At 38.4% G+C, this 27,866-nt stretch overlaps 1 protein-coding gene across 2 annotated transcripts in view; it reads right to left on the bottom strand.

The window, feature by feature from the left end:
- Window positions 1-27,866, bottom strand: part of jade2 (jade family PHD finger 2) — a 283,971-nt gene that overhangs the window by 6,622 nt on the left and 249,483 nt on the right. The window contains exons 12-13 of one of the 2 annotated variants that reach the window (XM_074672129.1): window positions 16,249-16,380; window positions 1,474-1,619 (exon numbers count right to left, since the gene is read on the bottom strand). In XM_074672129.1, the coding sequence (XP_074528230.1) occupies window positions 1,474-1,619; window positions 16,249-16,380 (278 nt within the window). The remainder of the gene's footprint in view (window positions 1-1,473; window positions 1,620-16,248; window positions 16,381-27,866) is intronic. The other variant, XM_074672130.1, reaches the window with a different exon arrangement.

Here is a 27,866-nt window from a genome sequence, read left to right as displayed (position 1 = left end):
GAAGAGTAGGTGGGTGATAGACTGTAATATCAGTGAAATTCTCTTATTACAATTCGCTGAATTCATTTTGCGCAGAAAGGTTAATATTTGTGGAGAAATTACCTTACACTTTTGTTTTGCTTCGCTTAATTTACAACTCCCCTAAATTGGAAGAAAGAAGTAAAAGGAATGTGTTTTTGCTTTTTGCATGAAACAGGAAGTGTGAGCTGTCCCAATAACTCAAAACATAATTCTATCTCTTACAGATTCAATCATACCGAGGTCTCCAGACGTCACATTTCCTGATCTTCCAGGTCAAAGGTTATAATAGTTAACTAAAACAAAACTAAAAATGAAAACTAAAACTCAAAATACATTGCAGTTAACTCAAACTAATAAAAACTAGAAAAGAAAACAAAAACAATAAGTAAACTAAAACTGTATCTTGTGTTCACAAAACTAACTGAAACTAACCAAAATTATAAACAAAATGGCCTTAGTTATCTTTTTTGACGATATTAATAGCCTTTAGGATTTAAATTAATCTGGCACATTTTCCCAACCAATTTCAAGACAGTTTTAGGCAGTTGTCAGTGCCATCATAGCTGTTACGAAAGGTAGTGGAGCAATGAATCAGAGCATCTGTAATAGTTTAATTTAATGTGAGTCTGACTTTATTGTTACAGAGTCCAAGTTTCTAATAATTTAAGCTCATATTATATTGTTTTATATAATTTATGTTGATATTATTCTTATTTAATTTATGTCAACATTATTTTTATATATTTTATGTTTATATTTTTCATATTAAGTTTATATTATTTTCTTGTGTTTAAGGCAGCAGCCAACAGTTCAGTAACAGCATTGACTGAGCAGTGAGCACTATGTTGGACTTGAAAATAAACAGTATGACAAAATATTTACTCTGACTTTTTTTAATCCTGCACCTGGTTAATAAGGTATGAAAAAACTGAAACAACTGAAACTAAACTAAAACTGAACTAAAACTAAACTTTGTTGCAAAAATTAAAACTAAATAAAAAGTAGAATGCCCGCTCTAAAACTAATTAAAACTAAACTGTCAAGGAAAAAAAATGTCAAAACTAACTAAAACTAAACTATAATGACAAATCCAAAACTTTTAAAACCTTGCCTCTGACATGTTGTTTAGCTCCCTCTTGACTGAGAAGTCGACTTTAATGACCATTTTAAATTCCTCATTTTGGCTCTCGTCATGTTGTCCTCCAGTAAAGAGGACTGGGATTCAGCTCAAGAGGTGATGGATTATTTGACTCAGCTGATTTATGAATCCACCATGTGTGCTGCTGCTCTCTGCAAAGATCCAGATGGCAAATCTCTTCAGTGTTATCCTCCTTTTCTTATAAAGTGGACTGATCCGTGAACCGAAGCCGGGACATTTATCTTTTATTGAAGAAGTCAAAAACTAAAACTGAGTCAATGTTTGCTCCTTTACCTCAGGCAGAGAAGACGTACCTGGTCAGAGAGCAAGCTGCCACTCTTGTCCCGATGCTGGGCACCCAGCGCCCACTGACTCAGCATGTCATCAGCAGTGATCTGAACCGACTGGGCGAGCCAGCTGTCGAACAAAGAGTTGTCCAATGGGAAGGACTTGGACAAACCTGGAGAAAGGGGATAGTTCAAAAACAGCGAGTCAGGGGCGGGTTGGGTGAAAGAGATGGATGTTAAAGAAGAACAGAAACAAAAAGGAGAAAAAGTCAACGCAGACCAGTGAGGATGCTGTCAAGAAATAAAAAACATATTAAACTACAACTTATCAGAGATGCAAATAAAGATTCAATTCAACAGGAGGCTGAGAATCTGCTTCTTAAAATAATAAAATGAAAACAATAACCTTGAAAAAAAATGATCTGAGAAACTTAGACCAATAATTTCTTATTTTTTTCTGATCACAGCCTCTTCTCTCCTCTACTGTTCCTCCAGCATCTCCGTAAATCTTCAGTGACCATAATGATCTGCCAAGCAGGACGGCAGGAGGTGCTGTTCAGGTGGGTTTAACACCAGCTATCAAACACTCATACACACACTCACACACACACACCGAGCAGGTCGTTTCCATGACGCAGCATGTCTCTGCAGGAGTCGTGAGAGCTCTGAGGGAGGGAAGAGGTGACGGAGGGGAGAAAAGAGCCAGTGAAAAAGTGTGATGAAGACAGGGGGTGAGGAAGGAGTAGTAGAGTTCAAACAGCGGTAGGAAGAGGGGGAACCTGTGCAACCTGACTTTATTTCAGACTTAATTCAAAGTATTTAACACCTGAAAAAGGAAAAAACGAGAGGGGGAGTTCACAGCTGAGCCAACAGGTCTGTGACACGTGGAGACAGCATCATCTTAGAGCGCTCCATTAAAAAACACAGTACACTGAACAACATTTAGATGTGTTCAAGATTCAGTGTTACTAACACAGGTATTGAATAAAACATATAGATCATCTGAGAGATGATTTAACTTTTCTTTATTTATCCCACTTCATATTTCCATCATTATATACTTAACCCACTGTGAGTTATCAAAAAGGAAGATGTACACAACTGATGATTAGGCACATCCTGAAACATACAAGCCAGTACATAATAGTTTCTGATATTAATGTTTAAATCCAGGAATGAGTGAGTTTGATTTTTCATTCTTAACCCCTTAAAGATGCTATGAGGAGGATCTGTTTTAATTGGACTGCCTCGCCACCTTCTGGCCCAGAGTCTCACAACACTGTCGTAAATTTCTTTTAGCGAGACGTGTGTTTGTTTTGGAGATCCAATCGAAACAAATTTTCTTTGTTCAAGACGACTTTTTACTGGATACAACAAGCTGAGGTAAGGTATTTATCAGTACAGTTACGTAGCAATATGGTTTAAAAGATGACATCAAGCAAACGTTGTAGTAGCCAGCTTTATGTAGCGCTATCGGCAGCCCGGTGCTCCGACGTAATTGTACGCTAACGTGACAACAAGTAAAGTAAGTAGTTTAGTAGCTGTCTATATTTAGCACAGCTGACATCTCGGTGCTCTGAGACATGTCCGTAATGTGTAACGTTAGTGAATCCTGGTTAGCTATAACCTGGTTAGCTATGGCCTGCCAGCGCTCATCTCGACTAGAGTTCCATTAGAGGCCTAGACATGCCGCAAATCAGTCAGGTTATGCTTGACCCGATCTGGATCATAAGTAGCATTTCGAAATAACCTGTAACCTGTAATATTGGTGCTGATAATCTCATTTTAAAGTGTGGATTACAATCAGGCATATATCTAGAAGAGAGACTTTTTCAAGATCACTTAGAAACTCCTCAGAGCCCCTTTAAGACCTACCACTGTGCAAGTCCACCATGACATACCGTATTCTTACACTTTCACACACTGTAGTCCCATTATTGGAGTATTTTTATTTGCTTTGTATCAATATAACCCTTATATCCCAAGTTTTAATAATATGTATTGAATTATGTCTTAACTACTACAATAAATTGTTTAAAAGTGCAACAAATCTATTAAATAAAGATATTTTTCCCCACATATTTTTCAAAATATAAAAATTACGTAACTGTATCCCTCAAATTTGTAAATGTAAAGATAAAAGAAAACCATTTTTACTGAGTTAAACTTTGGAAATATGGGAACACATTTGACAGTGTGATATTATCTGTTTGGTTAATAAGTCTGCTTTTAGTTTTATCTGAAACTTTATTGAGAAAGAAAAAAATTACTTTACTTCTAGAGAGCCCAATTTGCATAATAAGTTTCCATGGGTGGTAGATTTGAAACCAGATAAAAAAGATTGACCATTCTTTCTGCATATAAAATCTAGGGTATTAGACTTCAACGTCTTAAAAGTTTGGAATATAAGAGTTAAAGTGATTTTTTGTAAAGGTTTTGTGCAAAAAATGGGACTACAGCATGTAAAACTTCAAGCTATGCTCTGACAGACTTGGTATGGTGGGTCATAAAGGGTTAAGGGAAAAGGTAAAACCAGATTTCTTCATTAGCTTACTTTTTTCACATTTAAAATGAAAATATAGCAGTTCCAAAGCCCACTTTTTGTTCAGTTAAGTGTGCTGGAAGAATAAAGCAATATCGTCCTGATGATGGTGGAGCTGTCTCTTTATAACCGGATGATGACACTGACTCCTCCTCCATTAGCTGCTGCTAACGTATCTAGCTAAAATCAAGAAGCTAATGCTAAATATTCAAGGCTTTGCAGTGTGACTGCGGCACTTTGGAGAACAGCTTACGACTGTAAGCGACCGTACCGGTGCACACTGGTCTCACAGCAACAAACAGCCCCAGGACACCGTAACAGAACAGCTGACTTTGTTACAGCAGGCGACGATTTGCTCGGCAACGCTACTAGAGCAGTGCTGGGTAAGGAATGCACTAGCTGCAGGATTTCACCAAGACCAGGCCTGTGCATGACACAGAGGCTGTGTGTGTGTGTGTTGCTAGGTCTGTGGCCCTCACTAACAGTCTGAGGATTGTTCTCGGGTGCCAACAGTGCGGCTGGGATCTCTGAGATAAGAAAGAAGAAACAGAGACAGAGAGTTAAGGTTAGAGGAGGAGTCATGGTGATCAAGAGACCGTCTGAAGTGATGCAGGATGTAAAAAAGGACAGCATGCAAAAAGAGCAAATTTAACACCTGGAGAAAGGATAAACAAGACTCAGCCAGGAATGAGTAAATAAAATGCTTGGCAGTATCATCCAACTGAACCTGGAGACTTCTTGAGTTTAAGTTTAAGGCCTATTTCCAAAACACAGTACTGCTGCTGCTACAAACAAGCGTGGATTAACACACAGGCCCATGTGGCCACGCTCAACGCTTTGTTTCCTTGTGTCACCGTAGCTTGCTGGTGCTGCCACCAAAGTTGCTAAGTCTGCTCATTAAACATGACTCTAAGTTTATTTTTCTGTAAAATCGCTTGCAAATCTCATCAATCAAAGTGTATTTGCTCATTTGGGCTTGATTTGTTGCCTGTACATCCCCGCCTCCTCACAACTACAAAAAAAAATTTCATTGTTTTATCCAATTATTTTAATTATTTTAATTTCTATTTTAATTATTTTTTAAACAAAGAGCTCTTGTTCATGCATAATGCATAAGTATGGGTACCGAAATAGGTACTTTTATAGATACCGACAAAATTATGTCAAAAGTACCAAGTACCGATTTACAAAATATCTAAAGGTACCATGTTTAGGTACCTAAACGCATCCTTGTGATTGTGAGGGAGTGGAAGGGTTGGCGATTGTCCACACTGGACATGAACACAGCATTATAAGGTAATATATTGAAGAAAAAATATGTTAATTTGAAAAAAAAACAAACATTTTATTATTTTTTTACCACAAAAACACAAAAAAGTACCGAAAATTGGTACCATTGAGTACCGGTACCGATTGCCAGGTACCGGGCATCGGTACTGTGCCTTTAGATTTTCAAATAAAAAAAAAACAAAACACTGACATTGTTGTTTTCTTTTTCTGTCTTACAGTGTCTATGTGTCATTGTCTTCTAAAACCAAACTTAATGATGAAGATGTCACAATGTGAGAAGTTAGTGTTTGTCAGCATCTATGCCGATGTGTAGCTCGATTAAGCACCATCTGTCAGCTTTCCACCGCTGGCCACCCGTACAACACAGCCAGAGGTAGAGTTGACCGTGACGTACGCACAGATTCGCTTTCTATAACCAAATTACTGGGACTCTTTCCACCCTCCGACTAGTCCAGCAGCATCTCTTTTTAAGGCTTTTCTCTCTAATTCGGTCATGATTATGCATTTACAGAAACGGTGATATAGCATCAAGAGACTTACTTACTCAACACATTGCTCATTTTTCAGCCTAAAACTCTCAAACATGCAGATTTTGTTGGATTTGGGATGACATGTGTTACACATATCAGTTGACATCACTCTGAAAAATGATGAACCCCTTCACTCTGGTGAGGATACACCAAGAAGAATTCAAAACAATCTCCCTTTTCCAAATCACCAGCGGCATATGGGCTGTGTGATAAACTGTGGGGATAGGGGACACGAGATCTGAGAAGGAGTTCTGGTACATATCTGTCTTCTTGATCCCAGAGCAGTGAGAGGAAGACAAAGCCCCGGGAGTCAGGACCAGACCCGACAGAGAACAGATGGCCTAACACACAAACACACACACTCTGAGACTGTGAGATATGAACATGTACGGCGTGCGCAAACAAACACACAGATGACACAGTGTGACAGGAACGATGCATATACATAACGCTGGCAATGGAAAGCCTACATGTCCAAACACACACACACACACACGCACACACAAATGTAGACAAGTGATAAGGCTGTACATGGAAAAAAGTACACCCCAGACACAGACAGGCTTGTTTGTCATGGAAACAATGTGAGTGATGATTTCCCACCATCTATCCTACATCAAGTGGCGGCTCTTATCACTCATCACTCAGATAGAAAAAGCAAACAGAGAAAGATAGACAGGAAAGAAGATCAACAGAAAGAGCGACTGCTGGAGTGAAACACAGAAAAAGAGAAATAAAAAGAGGGAGATTAAATCAAAACAGGAAATATGTGAGACTGAGTCAAACTACTCTTCTGTCTTGTGTTATTGTTGTTCTGTCTAATGACCAAATTCAATTGGACAGGAAAATACTGTTGGCTCTGTGGTCTTCAGCTCTGGTTAAATAAGGAAATGAGACAAAGTCCTGCGTCATTGCTGACTGTGTATGTGTGGGTGAACAACTCCACACAGCTCTGACACTGTGTCTTGAGTTTAGCCATACACTTATGATAATAATTTCTTTGTATTGCATTTTATACTTTAGATTTTGATAAAAATCAGGCCCTTGATTAAAGATTTTTATAAGTGATTCATTTATTTTCTCTCTCTCTCTTCCTTGTCTGTTTTTTGAAATTTTTTCATCTTCTTTCCATCATATTTATATTTGGAGTGGGTCATTACTTTGTATGGTTCATTTGTTGGTCGTGGACACCAAACTGGTTTTGTCACCAGTGATATTTTTTTTAAAACTATTTTTGCTCCTGTGTTTTTTGGATATCCTACATGTAACCGTGGCTGCATTGTTTACATGTGAAATGAGCTGTTAGCAGCCTGTAGCTATCTGGTGCAGGCTAACTGGTGCAAGGCCTGATGTTTCCCCACAAGGTGAGGAGAAGGAGGTGAGGACGACGTGCTTGTTCTGAGGTGTGAGCTAAGAAGTCACGACATGGACCTGTCCGTCCATCCATAGTTATTGGGAACGTAAGATCTATCTCCAATAAGATGGACGAGCTAGCTGTGCTAACCCGAAGGGATAACAGAAGGCAGAGTAGCATCATGCTATTTAGAGACATGGCTAACAGAGCTAACACCAGACACCAACGCCATGTTGGAAGAACTTCACCTGCTGTGAGCAGACAGGATCCAGGAGACAGAGACTGAAGCTCAGTCCTGGACCCTCTGGAGGTGGAGGCTGGCTGAACTGGAGAATGATGGACAAGCTGTCATCATCTGTTTTCTTATGGACCTTTTTGGACGATACACTTTCTTACTTTTGTTTCCTTGATTGCTGCTGTGACTCCTGAATTTCCCCTCGGAGATAAAGTTTATTCTATTCTATTCTGCAAAAAACTCCACATTACATCCTTGTTCATGATAGCTGATGATGTCACTTATCTACCCTCTATAAAGGTTGTGCCATACTGAACTGAAACTGAATTTTGTATTTTTGCATTTAAGGAGTATAGAGAGTTGAATCTTCAAGTAGTTAAATGCAACTTCAAAACATTAAATTTGATATCAAATCATGCTTTTCAAAGTCAATTTGATCATTGGAATTCAGTTTCGAGTGGCGTAAATCTCAGCCCAACTAACCTCCAACGTGTCAACCTCAATCATCAGGGGTCAACATCCTCACCTCCATCACAAGACCAAGTACTGCACCGACAGAGCTTCTGTCAAATTCTGTCTCACCAACCTAACTCAAGCCTAGCTTTTCAAAATAAAAGCCTACAACTGATTCTGATTCAAAAGTCCTAACAATTATTAATGTTATTATTGAATCCTAGGACCATAAATGCTCTGTTTACATGTTAACTCAATTTAAAAGTAGATGTTAAAGCTATCAAAAACAATTTCTTTCATGTAAAAAAACAACAAACCTTATATTATTCTCAGTAGTAAACTATAACTTCAATAAGAAAAAGAAAAGTCTATAAAAAGATTTACCTGAACAGCACTCCAGGGCAGTCTAAAGGTGTAAACAACATTTAAACAGGAGATTCAAAGTGACAAGCCTGCGGCTAGAGCACAAATCCATAACCCCTGCAACTGTAGCCTGAGTCACTGAGGATGCATGGATATTTTAAAGTTGGAGAACGGGTAACAGCAGAGTGGAGTTAAGGTTAGCTGTGTACACTGCAAACTAAAATTTGACATCCCCACCAAAGCAGAGAGTTATTTTTGTTATCAGCACAGCAGCTCCTGGTGTCCCCCTTTGATGACAGCACGAAGTCTTTGTTGGGAATTTTTGTAGCTTTGAGCAACGTTCTGTCATGTTCTCTCTCTGAGATCACAGGAGGGAACAGAGGGAATGGAGCCCCCTTTTTTTTTTATGTTGATTTCGTGCTTCTGCTCGTGTGTTACAGTCATGTACTTTTACTGCTTTTATAGCTGAATGTTGATGTGTATGTTCTGCATGTCACAACTTTTGTTATGTATAGACAAAGGAGTTTTTTGTCGAGGTGGACATTTTCATTAACTGTAGAACTGTTTTTCATCCCTATGGCAATAAATCAGTTTTATTGATTGAAATTTAGGATTTAGGGTGCTTAAAGCGTTAGCCACACGTTATAGAGTCTTTATCACTTCCCTAACCTCACACAATTCAGAGTCAGGGCTGGCTCCAGATTTCAGCATCTTAGCCACAGTTTAGTACGGTGGCCCTGAGAGCTCACAGCGCTGCAACTTAAAAAAAAAACACATTCAAAAAGACAAAACACAAGCAAATTAAGAAAACATCTTGATCAATTTGACATGTGTGCAGCATTTAGAAAACGCACTGCAAAAACCACAACACATTAGAAAAACGTGCTGCAAATACACCGCAACACAACAGAAGTGTTTCCGGAGGACACTTAAAAACGATGCACATGTCAAGACACGCTTGTTGTTGACATGGATTTTCAGTCACAGCTCTATTATGGTTTTTTTTTTGTCAGTTGTGTTAGGAAATTAAGTAAAAAGTAGGGATGGACGAGTACCGATACCAGGTATTGGTATCCGGCCGATACCAGCCTTTTTTCAAGGTATCAGTACTCGTGAAGGCTGCAGCTAAACTCAAAGTTGTTTGTGTTTTATTTGGACTTAATGTCAGAGTGACTGTGCTGTCTTTGATCAAAATGATCTGTCAATTTTAATTGAAATTTTATGTATCAAAAGTACCAGTAGTATCAGTACTCGGTATCGGTGAGTATACAAGAGGGAGAACTCATACTGGTATCGTTGTGTATAAAAAATGTTTCGAACATCCCTAGTAAAAAGTTTGTGGTTTTGATTTATTCAACATTGTATTAGAGTATGTGTAACAGAGCAATGACTGAAAATCTGCAACATGAAGTAGCCTGTTGCGATAGGTGCATCACTTTTTAGTGCCCTCTGGGAACACTTCTATGTGTTACAGTGAATCTGCAGAGCTTTTTTCTAATGTGTTGTGTTGTGGTGTTTGCAGCGTGTTTTCTAAATGCTGCACACGTGTTTTTGAATTAAAGAAGATGGTTTCTTAATTTGCTTGTGTTTTGTCTTTTTGCTTGTGTTTCTTTAAGTTGCAGCGCTGTGAGCTCTCAGGGCCACCGTAGTTTAGAGAATAAGAGTGAGAAAAGGACAAGATAAGGTTGTTTTAGGGATCTATAAATCGAGATGGGAGTTGATCCAATTTGCCTAATTCATTGATTAAAACCTATCACAGTTTTTTAATTATTGTTTTTATTTTTTATTTTTATTATTTTAATTTGTTTAATTTTTTTTTAACATTTATTTATTTATTTTATTTTACTATTTTTTAAATAAATAAGTTTACAATAAACTATCATATTTTTTTTATTTTATTTATTTATTTATTTTTCATTTTTATTATTTCATTTATTTTTAAATGTATTTATTTTATTTATTTTTAAATGAATAAGTAAACTATCACAGTTCTTAATGTCAATTTCATTAAGTTTTTCTACTGTGGCAACCTCTTAAGTCAAAAAAATTAAGCCAAAGAGAAGTGCAATAAGCTGCTGTTCTTCTTGTCTGTCTGAAGCTGGATCCATTAACAGAAGATTTGACAATACTTGTGTAAAAATGCCAATATTTTATGTATTGAATAATCAAGGTTGTGACTTTTGTATTAGAGGCACAGCAGACTTTTCAGGAGAGTGCATTATGTCTTTCCTCAACTCTGCTTCTTTGCCTCTTACCCGATTGACTGAAAGTTAGTTTGATCTTTGAGAAAGCAAACACCATCTTTAAGCTTCAAAACTCAGCTTTAGAAACTAATGTGATCCTCCATATTAGTCTTATCCACCCCCATTCCCATTTATAAAGTAGTCAATCACCTTTTCCATTCACAGGTGAACAGAAATTTTCACATGAAAAGGATGAGAAATGATACCTGGGAGCTCAGCTATTCATCAAAACTCATTTTAATTTCTGCTCTCAGATAAAATCATGTTCAGTAATTGTCCTCACAGCCCACAGCTTGTTACAGAAAAGTTGCACTGCAGGAATATTCAAAACTTATTAGATCTGAATACCAATAAACACAGATTATGTAAGGCTACAAATCCACCCACTTAATGTCCTACATATAGAAGCTTTCACAGCCAGAAGAGCCTGTTTTTAGAGGAGGCCCTAAGATATGGAGGACTTTGTTTTCCATTTCATACGCCCACATAAACATTGAGTGCATCACAAGTTGAGTCTCTCTTTCCTTTTGTTGTTTGCAAGTTCATTACTTATGTTCTAGCATAACACAAAAAATACTTTAATACTTTTCCTTTATTGTCTTGAAAGCTCAGTCTTTGCACTTTATCTGAACTTTATTCATGAGCTGCATATTTTAATGAGATATCTGCTGATAGAGACACAAGCTATTCAGAGCTAAATTATCTTTTTTGAATGGGTGTGTATGTGGTTTCTGGTGCTTTACCAGGCATCCTCTAGTGGACACTGGAGGAACTGCACTTCCACTTTCTTTACACTTTACTTTCTCAAGACCAGAGGTAGTTTATCATCTCACAATTATGAAAGAATGACTTTTGTGTTGTGGGCTGTTCTTTGTTTGCTGATATGTAAGGTGTATGTGTTTTTTCTGAACTTAAATGGTTGAAAATAGTATGATTTTTACTTCCAACAACAATTCAGAACAAATGCTTGGAAAAAATGTTATTTAACAGGCGAAAACGCCAAAGCACACATTTCAATACTCACACAGCTGATCATCAAGCTTTTTCTACTTCACCTTTTCCTTGATCTTTTTGCTATAATCCATTTAAAATGTGTGGCTGTCACCTTTTTGAATGGCTCTAAGTAGCTGAGATAAATGTCATATTGCAGAGGAGACTTCTCAAAATAAAATCCAGAGAGCTGTTATTTAAAAAAAAAAAAAAAAAGAGGAAAGACTGGGTTTGATCACAGCAGCATGTTCTAGTTCTGCCATGACCAACAGCAGCAGCTCTCATCAAACTGTCACAGCGCTACTGTCCCATGAAGCAGCTTCCACTGAGAAAGAAAAACTAAGGATGTTTCCAGGATGTCAGGAGCTGTACAGGAGCTGCCAAGCTTCCAAACAAGCTCATCCAAGCCCAGAGATGTTAACATGTGGATAGAGGTGTGGAGGATAAAGCTGAAATTCTGAATAGCTGAGCTTCTGTGCCTCTTTAGTGAACAAACATTAAAACACCTTTCCCTGCTGTAATGAGAAGAACTCCTCTAAAGTGTGTGTCTGACTTTGTTGGTAATTGGTCATTTGCCCCGCTTGTAATCCAGCACCTGGCTCATGATGTGTTGACAGCCGAAAAACTACTGACTCAATCACAGCAGCTGCCAGTTTCTGTGTCCATTAACAGAGTCATCTGTCCTCAAGCAAGACAGCGAGGCTTTAACTCCTCATTTATTTTAGATCACAACTGATACGACTCTCAGCTGAATGCCTATAGAGTGTTGTCAGTATGATTCCCTATTAACATCCACGCACATACTCTAAAAACTGTGCATTCACTCTACACTAAGAGTTTGTCTTCTGAGCTTCAGTTGAAGCTGTAATGATCAGTTGGAGACGTACGGGCTCAGATTCATGCCCCTAGAAACTGAATTTGATATTTTAATAGAAATCAAATTTTGAAACTAAATTTATTCCTTGAAAATTTCCCTTGACCAACTTAAAATTCAACTTCAACAAATTAATTTTTATTTCTCAAAGGAGCTGGGAGGACTTTCTGGAAAAACTAGCGTGAGCGCTAACCATAAAAATTTTGCTTCCCATTAGCACTGTACAAGATTAAAAGTGACACGATCATGTATTAATTAATAGCAATGGGGGGATATTATTTGAAACATGACAACAAGCAAACTTTGCAAACTCAGTTTGTACCGTAGTTTAGTAGCTGGCTGTATTTAGTGCTACTGACAGCCTGGTGCTCCGAGCTGTAACATGTACACACCAAAGCTTATCTACTAATCAGAGCTAATGTAACCTCACTTTTCATGTTATTGATAGACTCTCAAGTTTGAACAGACCACTGCAGAATAACTGCTGCACGTGGGTTGGAATGGACATTATCACAAACAGTTTAACCCGTGTTTTAGCCTGTGCTCTATCACTCTCCTGTTCAGCTTTCTTCTGCTCTAACGTCATTTTTCTTTTTGCCTGTCCAGCTCCAGTGTCTACAATTACTACAAAATAAATCCAAGAAATCCCTTTCAGCAGAGAAAAACACAGATCTCTCTTCTTACTGGTAAACTCTGTCAGGCAGTGTGATGTTATCATGTGAACTTTGAGTTTAATAAATCCTGAAAAATAGCATTTAGAAATAACCTTTTTTGAAACTGATAATCTCATTTTAAATAGTGGATTAGAATCAGGCATATATCTAGAAGTGAGACTTTTTTTTTATCAAGATCACTAAGAAAGTCCTCACAGGGGCTTTAAATTCAGAAACAAAAAAGTTCAATTTCACTTTTTTTTTCAAATTATCTTCATTGTCCGTTCTTTTATCCATCAATGTTAACTTCCAGAAAATTAATGACACACTGAGATTTGGAGACCTAAGCACAGAGTTTGTCTTTCACAGTCATTAAGTTGTACTGGAGTCTTGTAAACAACCATGTCAAAAGAAATAGTATTTAACTAACATTGGAAGTGGACGTGAAGAGGATTTTTTGTGAGTTTGAGCTCAATAACTCTTTATACGTTTCTTCTTTACTCGTTATAGTTGCCACGCTGAACTAAAACAGAATTTTTCGATTTCTAGGAATAAAGAGCGTTGAGAATTTTCAAGTAGGTGGAAAAACAATTTCAACCCAAAGACATGCAGTTTCAAATCTTTAAATTTCAAGACCATACTTATCAATTTCAATATAACAATTTAAGTTCAGTTTCTGTTGACACAAATCTCAGCCCGTAGAGGTGGATCACTTTTTAGTGGGGCTGGGACGATATGCTTTTCTCCCGATTTAATTCTTTTCTGATTTTTGGGGTGCTGATTTGATTTAAATTGGGAATCTTCAATATTCCTGATTTTTGTGATTTTTTTGTTCACTTTTGTAACACCAGACCAAGTGAAAAAGTTGAATGACGATGTCTACAGACTATATCTAGAGCCTTTTTTCCCCAAAAGTGAACATTGCATGTGAGTCAGTTTTTAGGATCTGTTCAGGGGATCTTACATCGCAACTTTTTTTAAGCTTATGAACAAAGACTAAAATGAAGGATTTGAATAAAACAAAATAACAAAAAATCACAATTTAAAATCGTGCAACAAAAAATCACAATACTACTATAACGATTTATATTGACAGGACAGTCAATGACGAGAACTGGTCCCTTCTTCACGCTTCAGTCGCTCATTGAAGCTAACTCTAGCAAAGTGTCTGTTCAGTTTTCTTTAACTTATGGTATGCTTTCTGTGGCTTGGTCCCATCCTCCCTGCTTTAGCCTGCATGGATGATGATACTAAGACTAGCTTCAGGTTTGCATCTTCTCCATCTTTTGTACACCTGTTGATGAAGTGTGTTAGACATTGTAGGCAAAGCCTTGATGAATTTGAATCAAAAAGAGATTTAATTTTCTAGACTTGTCAGATCTTGACTGGGTTACATCAGAGAACCTATGGAGTGCAAAAGACAGAGAATCAGATGCACTACAAGGGGAGGGAAGTATTTTTTTTCTGCCTTTCCCTCGACAGCCAAACTAAATCTGTGAACTAGAAGCATTATCTAGTACAGAATATTGGTTAATTTTCTTATTTTGCCCAAATCTTACCAAAAGAATTTGAAAAATGTTAGAGTTTAACTGGATTAGGGGTCTGACTTTGAGGGATAAAACCCATGGTAGACAATTTAAGATTATGCCTATCCCTCAATCCTATTTGTAAACCAAAATGGGTTTTCATGATTTCCAGACACACTTTTTAAATCTGTCTCATCTTCCTTTGGCTGATCAGAGCTCTCCAGGCTTTAAAAACATTATTTATCTACAAAACTCAGATGAGGTCTGCATGATTTACAGTATAACATCCAGTCTCCCTCGTGTTGCCCTCTCTGCATCTGTTTGTGAGGTTACGCCGCTGACAGATTGATGCACTGGATCAGACCTGCAGGCAGAGATCAGTCGACTCTTATTAAAGATTTTACCTTCACACCGACACTCTACTTACACCGAGCGGTGTGCAGTAAATGAATGACAGCACTGAAGATGGAGGAATGAGGTCTGTAAATAAGAGACATACAGCAGCATGGAGAGGATCCCAGCGACAGCAGAATGAGGCGTACTTATTTTACCAAATATTAATTTCAAGCAATGACCAGTTTTACAGTGGGTTATTTGGGCGATATTTCAATTCCATTTAACACAGAAAGTGAACACAGAAAGTTAACAGTTTCCACAATTTATTTAAAATTTAAAGTGATACTCCGGGATGGAACAAGTTGGGTCCTATCACAAGGTTTAAGGCAGAAATTACCCCTACAGCAGTGTTTTTGTGCAGCAGAAGCCCAGGGCGCACACACCAAACACCCCCTCCCTGCTCCTCTGCCGGTTTCCTCTGCACTCAGACGGGGCCATATTTTACTTGACCAAAAACACAAATAAACAGACTCCCACCAAAAAAATCTGATATCGGTCTGCATTCACGCTTTATTCAGAGAATTCTCATCGTGTCTCTTCGTCCTGGCAGACTACCTGCGTTTGTTTATATCTGGCACGCCGCACGTGGACTGATACACAAAGCGGCGAGCGCCTTGTAGCCAGCTGTGGCTCTGCAGCGGAGGTAGCGCTTTTTTATGACACGATGAGAACTAGAGCTATCATTTGGATAAAATAATTCACTTTGTGTGTCAGAGAAATCTGTGTCAACTGTGTTATCCATTGAAAAAAACCCTATAGATCAGCAAGGAAACCGGCAGAGGAGCAGGGAGGGGGTGTTTGGTGTGTGCCCTGGGCTTCTGCTGCACAAAAACACTGCTGTAGGGGTAATGTCTGCCCTAAACCTTGTGATAGGACCCAACTTGTTCCATCTCAGAGTATCACTTTAAGCTTGCCAACTAATGATAATACATTCCAGGTATATCATTTGCAATCAAGTATTATATAAAGCAAAAAAAAAAAAAATCACTTTTTTGTATACCTGAAATGTCCCCCTAATTATAAAATCACTCAGCAATAAAATAAATTGTTGTTAAAGTTTGCTGCTCTTGATGCATCAATAATTTATTTCAGACAAAACAAATCAATAAAAAAGTTCATCTTAGACCTGTAACATTTTTTTAATCATATTTCTAGATCTGAGATTGTGTTTTGATCTGTTATAAGAGAAAAGCTGCCTCGTTGGAATAAGTGATGCATTATGTCTGCTGTGCGCTGCAACTCCAGTTTGCATGAACACACAAACACACCCTTAGGAGCATATGTTCAGCCAATAAGGTGCATTTGATCAGTTAGAAACACACATTTATACACACACACATGCACAACATGTACCTAGCTCTTTCAGCAGGGAGCCGTTCTCTGCCTTCAATCTCTCCTTTTTCTTCTCAGGACTACTCTTCCTCCTCTCCTTCCCTTTCTCCTTCACTCCATTCTGCTTCCTCTTTTCTCCTTTCTGGCTTTTCTCTGCAGGGAGACAGAAGGGATTTAGTTGATTTATTCAGTTTAGACTTGATTTTTTCCACCGGGAAGTGTCACCGAGCCTTGGGGACTGCTTGTTTTTTTTTAGGGAAAATTTGAGTGAGGTAGCTGCATACAAAGAATGACTACAAACCAACTGAGTGAAACACAGAAAAACCGACTTCAGCTTCATCAGATCATGAGAATGTGACTGAGATTTGAATATAAATAGATAGAAATGTTAATAATGAGACAGATAGCTCTCAGAGGGGGAAATGAAGGAGGAAAAAAAGCGAGGAATGTTGCCTTAGGTTGTCCAGTCTCCAGATATTAACGATGTGGTATCACCCTGTAGATCTTACCTTTCATACGCTTTGAAATAAAGAGGCCGAAGAGCTCGTAACAACACCTTTAAGTCAGAAATGTTTTATTGGACATCACCCTTCCTGCACAAACACTCAGCTGAAGTTAAAAGGGAAGTTGTCGCTGGCCAAATGTGACTCACCTCCAAATGAGGTTTTGTGATAGAGTCATAGTTCATCTCCAGTGGCACATTTATCCTCCTGCTCTTCCCTGATAAAACCAGGAGGCCTGAGGAGAATGCTAATGCTTGCCGTAACAGCTGTTTAGTATTCAAGTAAAAAGTTGAAGGGATGGGCTGTTAGATCTCATTTTTACTTGATTAGTAGTTAAAACTTAGAAGTTAAACTAAGAAAACTAGTCGCTGAGTATCTGTGTGTGCTGTAGCGCTGAGCAGCGTTTTATAAATCTCTATGAAATGAAGTTACACGACTACACACTTCTCTTTCAGTTAGTCGTCAGGTGTACGAGCATGCTCACACACACACACACTCACACACACACTGAATGACATGTGACAGAGCCCTGCAGAGTGCCTCCCCACTGCGAGCTGTCCTCGCGCTCCAGGAGACCTCGCTGTTTCCCTCCAGCTGAGAGTGAGGCAGGTAACACAACAAAGATAAATACGCCTGATAGAAGTCGTAATAAGACAGCACTCATCATTTAGTACGGTCTGATACACTACACTGAACACTAACTTTGCACAGGTGGCAATCTAACTGTGTTTTAAAGAGGGACGGCTACAAATCACAAACAGTTGCTGCTGTTTTCATGACAGTTAAAATCCCTCTTTGAGTAATTAAATTCATTAAAGGCAGCTTCTTAAAAACTGGCATTACAGCCAATTATATTTCAACCCTGGAAAAAACTGAAATCTTATCAAGTGTTTTTGTCTTATTTTCAAAATGTCTTTTTAGACTTAATTAGAGCCACATTCACCTGACCAAAAAATATGCCAATGGAACAAGAGAAAAAATACTTTTATTAAGACATTATTCTAGTTTTAAGCAAATTTACAGGGAATTTGTCCTTGTTCCATTGACAGATTTTTTTGACGTGTTTTAAGCAATTCAAACTTCATTTTTGTCTTAAAACATTTTTCTGAACTGTGGCTGATATCAAGTATAAAAGGAAAATTTTTACTTAAAATAATACAAAAACATTTGATAAGATTTAAGTTTTTTCCAGTGTAGATTAAACAAACCAGTACAGATATGTGTATGATGATGTAGCCTTTTTTTAATGATCTATTTTTTGTTTCTTTCTGACACAGAGTTTGATTACATATTTTCAAGTAGCTATAAAAAAAAAAGTTATAAGGGCAGGTATTTTTGTCATTTGCAATAATTCAATATTGGCTGCATCTTATGGAAGCCCAAAATATTCATAATTAAATAAATAAAAAGAAAATTTTGAAATATATACCACTTTGATAAATAACAGACAAATTTATAATTTTAAAATTATAAAATTAATATTTTTTATTATTAATAATAATTGAGTTATTATAATTTATTATTTCATAATGATTTCTTTTTTTACAATTCCTTTAAAAAAAAAAAAAGACTTTTTATTAACTTTCCAAGCTTTTATACAATATAAAAAAAGTTTTTAACAAAGTAATTTTTTATTTGATAATGACCAAGTCCTTTTGATGAAAAACGACATTGTGAAATAAAAAGGCCATTGTGAAAAAGGACATTATGGAATAAAAATTGACTTTGTAAAAAAAAAAAACAAACTATAAAAGCTTGGAAAGAAAATAAAAATACATTATTTTAAAAAGTATGGAATTATTAAAATAATCATTATGAAATATTTTATTATAATAATCTGCCATTAAAGAATAATAAAAAATATTTCACAATAATATTGCCTTATTTTTCAATTTAATGGACATATTTAATATTTGTCTCTTATTTATAAAAATGCTATTTCTTTCAAAATGTTGAGTTTATTCATAGTTCCATAGTATTTAACAAATAATGTTTTATCAATTCATTTTCAATTTATGCCGATGAGTCTACCAATACTACCAATAGAAATAAATCTTAAATCTCAGGGTTTTAAGCCTTAGACAGACACACACACATATATGAACAAACACATCTGCAGAAACAGATAGCACAGCATGTAAGGACCAAAGTGGTCACACTCGACTGACTCTCACACACACCACACAGTAATGATCTCTCTCCGTCTTCCCTTCTATGACACGGGAAGCTCTCATTGTTAAGACGTCTCGTTGTTACAGGCTCCTGGTGTTTACACAAACACAGAGTCCCGACTGCACGGCTCACTGACTCTCCTGCTGCTGTGCATCATGTTTGTATACTGTTTGTGTGTGTGTCTGTGTGAGTGTAAGTGTACATGGGTACAGCAGGTGGCAGCTGCAGGTTTATCACAGATATACCAGGGTTAAATTTCGATGTGGCGCTCAGCAGGGGGAAATTAACTGATATGAGCAGCAGGTTTAAGTGTAAACATCAAATGTTATTAGCACAAAAAAACAGCAAAATGTTTCAGATTTGAAAGTTTATCAAATATAAACAGCATGTTATTGATATCACTGTTGAAAAATGCTAGCTCTGCCTCTATTAGCATGTTAGCATGTAGAGCAGTTGGGTTTGTGGCCGTTTCTCTTGGACATATGATAACTTTAACCAGACGGAGGAAGACGATAAAGGCTCAGGAGCACATACTGTTCTAAACATGGACGTACTCTCCACGACGTCACTGGTCAGTTTCTGATACCATGAAATGAAGCAAATCAGCAGAATCTACCATGACGCCAGTTTTGAGCCTTCTTTTTAACAGCTAAGGGGCACTCGCTGGTCACGTGACCTAAGCTGTGTCTCTGATTGGACAATCAAACTATCTTAATATCTTCTAAACCCAGACCCAAGACGTTTTTTTAACTAGTCTGTAAATATGTATTTAATGCTGTAAAAGTCTGTTTTTTGGCTGGGTGTGTGCGTGACTTCAGGTCTTTCTGCAGCCAGCCTAAAGCAGATTCTCAATAAACAGCAACTTTTAGCACTTCCATAGGCTTCAGTTTTCTAAACCGGATGTTGCCACTTGCTCAGGAGATACCTGAAGTATCAGCTAAATGCTAACATGTTAAAATTTAGCTTTAAATTTGGTATAAACACTTGAAATTGGCTGAGGCTGTTCCAAAAATTTTTCAAATCTTTGTCCTGAGGATATTCAGGTTTTGCTAAGTGGTACCCCAAGATGAGGGATCAGAAGATATCTTGAACACTGAGGAGCTGTTTACACAACAATGGTTTTGGGTGAAACGCAAAAGTTTTGTTGTGTTTCGACCTCGCTTTTACACGGAAACAACGTTTCTGCTGGCCTAAAGCGCAAACTTTTGAAAACAGCATCCAGAGTGGGATTTTTCTGAACCGCTACCGACACCATTTTCGTGTAAACGGGAAGTCGGCCTTTTTTTCAGTGGAAATGCTGACGTCACACTCCGTTTTGCACAAGCTGTTGAATCTGCTGAATCTGCTGACTGTCTATCAACAAAATGTGCATCTGTTGCTCCACTTCTGCACTTAGCATTCACCAATAAACCAGATGATCAGCCCAATTATACTTCAGAGGAGATCTACCAAAAGCTGCTTTTAGACAAGGCAGTTATAGCACCAACTACAGGCCTGGCATGCTCACTGCAGCCCTTTCAGTCCCTCAGCGTTTCTGTATAAACGCAGCTTTTTTAAAAAAAGTTAAAAATAAGAATTAAAAAATAAAGTTATAAAAGTTAAAAAAGTGTATTAGCATGCTAATGTTTAATATAATGTGCTAGAGTTTGGCTTGTGTGATCACAGGATTTGCAATTATAACTCAGATCAACTTAAACATTGAGGCCATGATAGCAAAAGGACTGACCTGATGTTACAAGAGTCCACTCATTCGTTTTTGAGATCTTTGATTCTAAATCACATGATATTAACTCTTCAGTGGTGCAAAATGAAGAGTCAGGGGATCACCAAGGTTTCTTGACTTCTTTACTAAAAATCACCAGGTCAACTTGTTTCAGATTTGAGCCGCTGACAGGCCAAACCATATGACTGGTTGTAAAAAAGGAGCTTTATGGGCTGAGATTTGAGCCACTAGACGCTGAATATAAATCATTGAAATTGAATTTGAAATCGCAGCCCAAAGCCTTGTGTTACATATTGTATTCTGTAGCATTCAGTATGGATTCCTTTAAAAGAGTGTGTGTGTGTGTGTGTGTGTGTGTGTGTGTGTGTGTGTATTGGTCAGCACAGAGCATGTCCACAATGTGTGTGTGGCTGTCATAGCCAGCAGTAGGCTGTCCTCATGCTTGCTTTAGCATGGAGGAGCAGCACATGCATGGATGAAGCTGAGAGAGAGCGGAGAGCCATTTCACACTGAGACGACCCTGTGAGAGTGTGTGTGTGTGTGTGTGCGTGTGTGTGTGTGTGTGTAGGGGTGTTACTAGGAATGAAAGTATGACAAGAAACTACAACAGGGAGAATAATATTTGATGTTGAGAAGGGTAAAAGAGCAGTGCTGCAGGTTTATGTTTGGCATTCTCAGATTTTCAGAGTCATCCAGGTGTGACACTGTGGCATTACTTCAACACCGAAATGTTCTGTAAAAATGAAAAATTAATAATATGGATAATTTACAGAGTTTTCTGTGTGAAAAGTTAGGTAGCAATAGTTCGTTAAAGTGGACAGATCTTAGGTGGACAGATGTTTTTAGCGGAGAAATCCAGCGTGTACCCAGACAGCAATTTAAACACACAACTGTCGCTCGATGCTCATGACTGCATTATCTATGGACACTTACCAGACTGTGACAGACCAGGAGGTAAACGTGTGTCAATAAATCAGAAACCCTCCCAGACCAAAAAAGCCCACAGACTGCTGAGTCTGAGACCCGGTTCATAAGAAAAGAACCAGAAAACTACGTCCAGAGTTATTTATTAACCCACAGACGTTGCTGGTGTTTCAGTGTAAAGTGTGACCCTGTTAACTGGTGATACTCAGCCGTTAGTCACACAGACTGTATATAGAGTGGACAGCGTGGCTCCGCCATGTATCATTATACAGTTTTGAAGCCAAAATATCGCCGTCACAGGCGCAGCCATTGAGCAATTGCAGCCAGAGTCTGTGCAGTACAGACTATGAGGGATTCTGGGAGAATCTGAGTGGAGCTGGGTGACAAAAATATTAATGATTTCTTTTCTTTCAAGAGTCTAATCACTTCTTGACTCTACCTCTTGACATATTTTACGATCCCCGAAAAAAATACATGAGAACGCCAGCTGTCAATCATTGTTAAAATCCTCGTTTTAACCTCATATAACTAATGAAAAAAACACTTTTCAGAAAAAAGATGACTTTAATACAAGACAGCCAAATGATATCTTCAAATCACCACAACAATCGGACGTGAGAAACATTTCTACGAGGTGTATTAATTTTTTTAAAGTTTGACCACAGCCCATCTGGAATGACTGGAAAGCTGGATTTTTTGACCAACACTACAGCCAGCCACCAGGGGGAGCAGTTTTTGGTGAGACCTCACTTTGAGCTGAGAAAGCGGACGTCCATTTTTTTTTACAGCCTATGGTTAGTCAGTGATACCCTCTGCTGAAAGTCACCAGTTAGCATGGACGCTATTAACTCCGAAACACCGGTTGCTCTGTGACGGTCAAAACTTGATAGACATAGCCTCTTTTGACTAGTATCATTTCTAAAGACTGACCACAAAACAACTGTACATTTTTATGCTAATAACAGGTTGAATTAAGTGTTTAAAAATGCTAACTGAATAAATGAAGCTAAATGCTGCTTCTGTGATCAAGATGCCTGCACAGCTTTATGATGACGCTACTCCCAAGATTAACTCTTTCTGCAAGTTTGATGAAGTTCAGTACAAAAAAATCCACTGATCGACTTAATCAATTGGAAGAACTTTGGTAATTGTGAATAAAACCTGATTGAATCTTTATTAGAGGTGATCAAGAGATGGAGTGAGTATCTGTAGGATGTGTGTACTGTGGTTATTTCAGAGTTTTCAAACAACTTGACAGGACATGAAGAATGAAAGTGCAGTTATGACTGAATGAAACTTTTATAAAAAGGATTTGTAAGGGTGCTGCCATATCTCGCCGACATCTCTGCCCCTTTTCCAATTTATTTTATGGCTGTTGCTGAAATTGCAGAGGCCATTAACACCAGGGGATCTTTGAGGGAGCTCCCACAGGGGAAGCGCTTCCTCTCACAGCCCCTAAATTGTCATTTCTTTGTTCCTTTTTTTGATAGGACGACTACTTTATCTTCTAATCTCTCTGGGACAATTTTTCAACATTTCTCCTCTTCTCCCTAATCTGATCTCATTCTTTTATATGTTCTACACCTTGAAAAAAGGAAGTCTGGGTTTTTCAAGGACGCCTGCAGGCTCTGCTTGAACGTTTGGAAGCGTTCCCCCTGCAGTTTGTAATCTCGGCACAAATCCAAATATCAGCAGTGGAAACCCTTTTAAACACTATTTCTGTCAGATCTTTGTTTTTTTCTTCTTCTTTTGTCTTTTAGCTCTGCTGTTGCGTTTTTTTTCCACTCTCCTCTACACTTCCTCTCCCCGCTCATGTTTTGAAGGTGCAACAGCACCAGGGGATTCATCTTTCTGAAGTGTGTGATTAATTTCCCCTCTTTCTAGGTGCACTGAACTGCAGCCTGTGAGTGTGTGTGTGTAAAGCTAGCGTGTCCCATTTCGTACCTGAGCTCATTAGTGCGATGTGAGAAAGTTTTTCTCTCCCCTACTGTCTTCTCTTTCTCTTTCTCTCCACTCTTTCCTCCATCCTTTTCCTCTCCTCTCTCATTCTGTCTTCCTGCACTCTCACTTGCATCCTATTACCTTCCTGTCCCTTCCCATCCTCCTCGTCCTCCCTCCTTATTTCTCCTGTCTCCCTTGCTCTCTTTCCTTGTACACACACACATACACATATGCACACACACACTTGCTGTGAGCAGATCAGAGAGGCCAATGCTAACCACTGTCAGCTTGTCACAGTTCAGTTTGAGCTAGAATGTAAATGTACTGCACTTCCTGCATAACAATAATACTGTGTGTGTGTGAGTGTGTGTGTGTGTGTGTGTGAGTGTGTGTGTTCAGGAGAATGTCCTGCCCACAGTACAGAATGTAACTGACCTGTCTTTTATGTTATTCAACATGTTTTCTCCGATAAAGAGCCTGCAGCTTACTGTGGCGTGACACAGCTTCAACTCCACAAACGTAGACACATGCAAACTGATAAATAAGATCATGGTGCATTAAAATGACTGGGAATCAAAAGATATAGACTGCAAAACCTGGTTTTATGCAGAGGTTTTATAGGAGTAAGTTGCTCATAGTTCTACTTTATTTAAATGCATAAAACACCCACTAGTCTCTCCTGTATATGCCATGTATTTGGGTGTAAACTGATATACTCTGGATCATGCTCATGCAGACTTCCTTGTCCCCTCTGCATAACGCTCCCCTGCAGGGATATTGCCTTCCTGCCTGTCCGCTTTGCAGGGTACATGCTAGCACTCACAAAGCATGACGAGAGCAGCCCTCAACATGACAGACAGGCGGATAAACATGACAGAGAGACAGGCAGAGTGGCAGACAGAAAGTGGAACATGACAGACGAGGCACAATGAGAGACAGACAGGCGGACAGAGATTTGGGGTTCGGTTTCAGCTGGGAGTCGAGGAGAGATGTTTGTGTTTTCCACATGGAAACAAGCCCGGAGGGAGACGAGGGGAGGAAGGATAGTGGTGCTGAAGCACAGGCAGCTCAGGGTATCTGCAGGAACTGAAAATATGATTTTACTGCTGTAAACCTCTCTGTGCCACCCAGAACGAGACTTTCAAACACGTCCAACACTGCAGTGATCAGTAGGTATCAGAAAATATGCAAAAGAAAAAAACACAACCACACAAACAAGAAACATGAAGGCAAACCAACCAAACCAAAGTAGAGCCACAATGGAAGCTGAAGGTCAAGTTTCTGTCCATGGATCACAGACAAGTAATAAAAACAACACAAATAAATAAAATACAAATAGAAAAGAATCATTTAAAACAGTTACAGTGGGAGGAACAGTGATCAAGATTTTAAACTCTGTAAGAGCAGGGAAGGCTGTTATTTTTAGAGTTTGTTGGAGTGTATTCCAAGAATTAGGGGCATCAAATAGAAATGCAGATTTGTCGAGGTTTGAGAGGTGGGGTGGAAGTTTTCCAGTAAGGGCTTTAAATATTAAAAATAAGCAATGTTTGCTCCTTTTCTGATGAAGAAATGGCCAACCAACCTTCTCATAGAGAAAACAATGTGTGTTGGTCCCGTCACCAGTTATGAAATGCAGAGCAGAGTGGTATACTGAGTCTGGGAGCTTAAGAGTTCATACTGTGGCATGTCTGTTTTATATATCACCATAATCTAGAACAGACACAGAAAAGTTGTTGAAAGTAAGTAAAATATTGTTTTCTTTTTTAACTTCAGCTGTGATAAGTATGGAGCTATAATGTAAACGTGACGTATGAAGGAAACCCAAGTGTGAGAGCCATACAAAGCAAATACAAATTTTTATCACAGCTGGTTAAAAAAAAAACACTTATGTTTTTTATACTTTCACAACTTTTCTGTGTCTATTTGATGGCCCTTCGTTAGAACATCACTTTAGTGGACCTCTTTTAACTACTGTTGTGTTGTTGCTTTTGCCTTTGTGTTTTGCCATGGAGTGGTTGTGGTGTTTTTTCCCTTGTGAAGCATTTTTAATTTGCAAAATGTCTGTCACCTACTGGCCACTGTGCAAAACAACGTACAATGTAATGGTACTTATTCAACTTGACACATCTTGAAAATCCAGCATTTTACTATTTAACTTGACTCATAGGTGCTGTGAGGACTAGGGATGCAACCAATTACAATTTTCTGGCCGATTACTGATCCTTCAAAAGCCTGACCTGCCTATACCGATTTGGGCCGATACGGTTTTTATTTTTTATTATTTATAACTGACAGCATATGCCATCAATGTTCCAATTTAATATTATTGAAAATCACTGAACAATACATGTGAAACAAAACAATCTTATGTTTTAACTTAAACAACCAATAAAGTGTCCTGAGTTTTAAGTCTCAGAGCAAAAAACACAGATCCTCCAAAATTAAGGAAATTGGAACCAATCGATCAATGGGTGCATGTCTAATAAGGACTATCAGTATTGAAAGCAGGGACACCTTTGGCCAGAATCAAAACTATTGTCAGGATGCAACTTGTTTCAGAATAAATGGACATAGAGTTGATCGTCTGTCTAGCACTACTTTTTGTTGTCCAAGACAACTTTATGCAGGATGGGAAGCAACGAGGTAATGAGGTTATTTATTATCTATTAAGTGATAATGTGATCATTTGAAACTTAACAACAAGCAAACTTTGTAGACTCAGTTGGTGAATTCTGGTTATGTCCTACCAGAGCTCATCTACCAACTCCAACCTCACCAAGCAGAGCTAACGTAACCTCACTCTTCATTTTATTGATAGACTCTCAACTTTGAACAGACCACTGCAGAATAACTGCTGACTGTGGGTTGGAATGAACATTAGCACAAACAGTTTAACCCCGTGTTTTAGCTCGTGCTCTATCACCTTCCTGTTCAGCTTTTTTCTGCTCTGACCTCCTTTTTTTCTTTTTTGCCAGTCAAGCTCCTGTGTCCGCCATTACTACAAAATTAATCAGAGAAATGATCAGCATATGTATAATAGTGACTATTTCAGATCACTTATGAAGTCCTTGGGGCGCCTTTAAAGCAAAGACAAGGAAAAAGCAAAAAAGACAAAAAAGGATGCTGAATTAAAATTAGGAGAAATTAAGATGAAAAGAGGCTAAATGAGAGTACTTAGAGCTGTTAAAAAGACAGTTGTTTTCCTTCAAACCCTGTAGCAAAATAAGACGTAGGAAGGAGAAAAACACGCAGGTGGAGGAAAAAAAAAACTGATTACAGAAGAGAGTGAAGATGGAGTGTTGAAAATAAGAGAGGAAGATAAAGTACGCCAGAGAAAAAAGGTAGATACAAGGTGAGGGACATGTCAAATCATTATAATGGACAACCTCATCCTTCACTCTCTGCTGCACTTTCTAGCTCTCCCCCGCACTCACTCACACTCACACTCACACACACACACACGCACACACACACTCTCCAACCGCCCTCTCTAATCTACAGTGTGAATAGATATGGCTGTTCAGTGCCAGCAGCTCAGCTCCCAGTACCTGATGGCAGCAATCTGCTGAGTCAGGATCACTGCGCTGTGTGCGTTTGTGTGTGTGTATGTGTGTGTGTGTGTGTGTGTGTGTGTGAGAGAGAAAGAGAGTCACAGAGGGAGTTAGGGAGAGAGTGAAAGTGTTTGTAAGATTTAGTGAAGTGTATAGATGTGTGTGCAGCCATACTTGGAAATGATGAGTGCTGCAAACTAAGCACTAGCTACACACATAAACACGCACACACATACACACACACACTCAACACTTACTCCCACAAAGCCACAGAGGCAGACTGGCAAGAGTTGTCCATCATTGTCATACCACTGAGATGACACGTGTATTACTTCAACAACAATGATTCAATGAAATCCTCCTGAGAGCTGCAGGTCACCTCAACAGGAAATAACAACAATGAGGCTGTTTCACATAACCAGACACATATGGCTACACATATTTTTACTATGTCAACTCTCTGCAACCAGTGAGGCCGGTGACGTGTTACTCTGATTTGACCACTTTTTTTCAGTAACGAGTATCAGTGAGTGAAAGAAAAACATCAACAAGTGGACAGATGTTTTTTAGTGAAAAAATCCAGTGTGAACCCTAGATAGGAGTTTAAACACACTAGTCACTGGTCACTTATCATTTATCCGTGGACACTAACCACACTGTGAAATATAAAGACATGAAGTTGTGTCAATAAACCCTAAGACCATCATGAGACCTGGGTTATGATAAAGGTGCCAGAAAACTCTAGACAGAAAACTGCTCCAAATGTATTAAGGTTTGTATTTTAAGATAACTAATGGGACTGGTTAACAGTTTGATTATATAACT

The sequence above is a fragment of the Halichoeres trimaculatus genome, unplaced genomic scaffold, assembly GCF_033239565.1.
Source record: "Halichoeres trimaculatus isolate MK-OKI-2021-1 unplaced genomic scaffold, fHalTri1.1 fHalTri1_scaffold_6, whole genome shotgun sequence".
NCBI classification, from domain to species: domain Eukaryota; kingdom Metazoa; phylum Chordata; class Actinopteri; order Labriformes; family Labridae; genus Halichoeres; species Halichoeres trimaculatus.
This window is presented reverse-complemented; position numbering and strand designations above follow the sequence as displayed.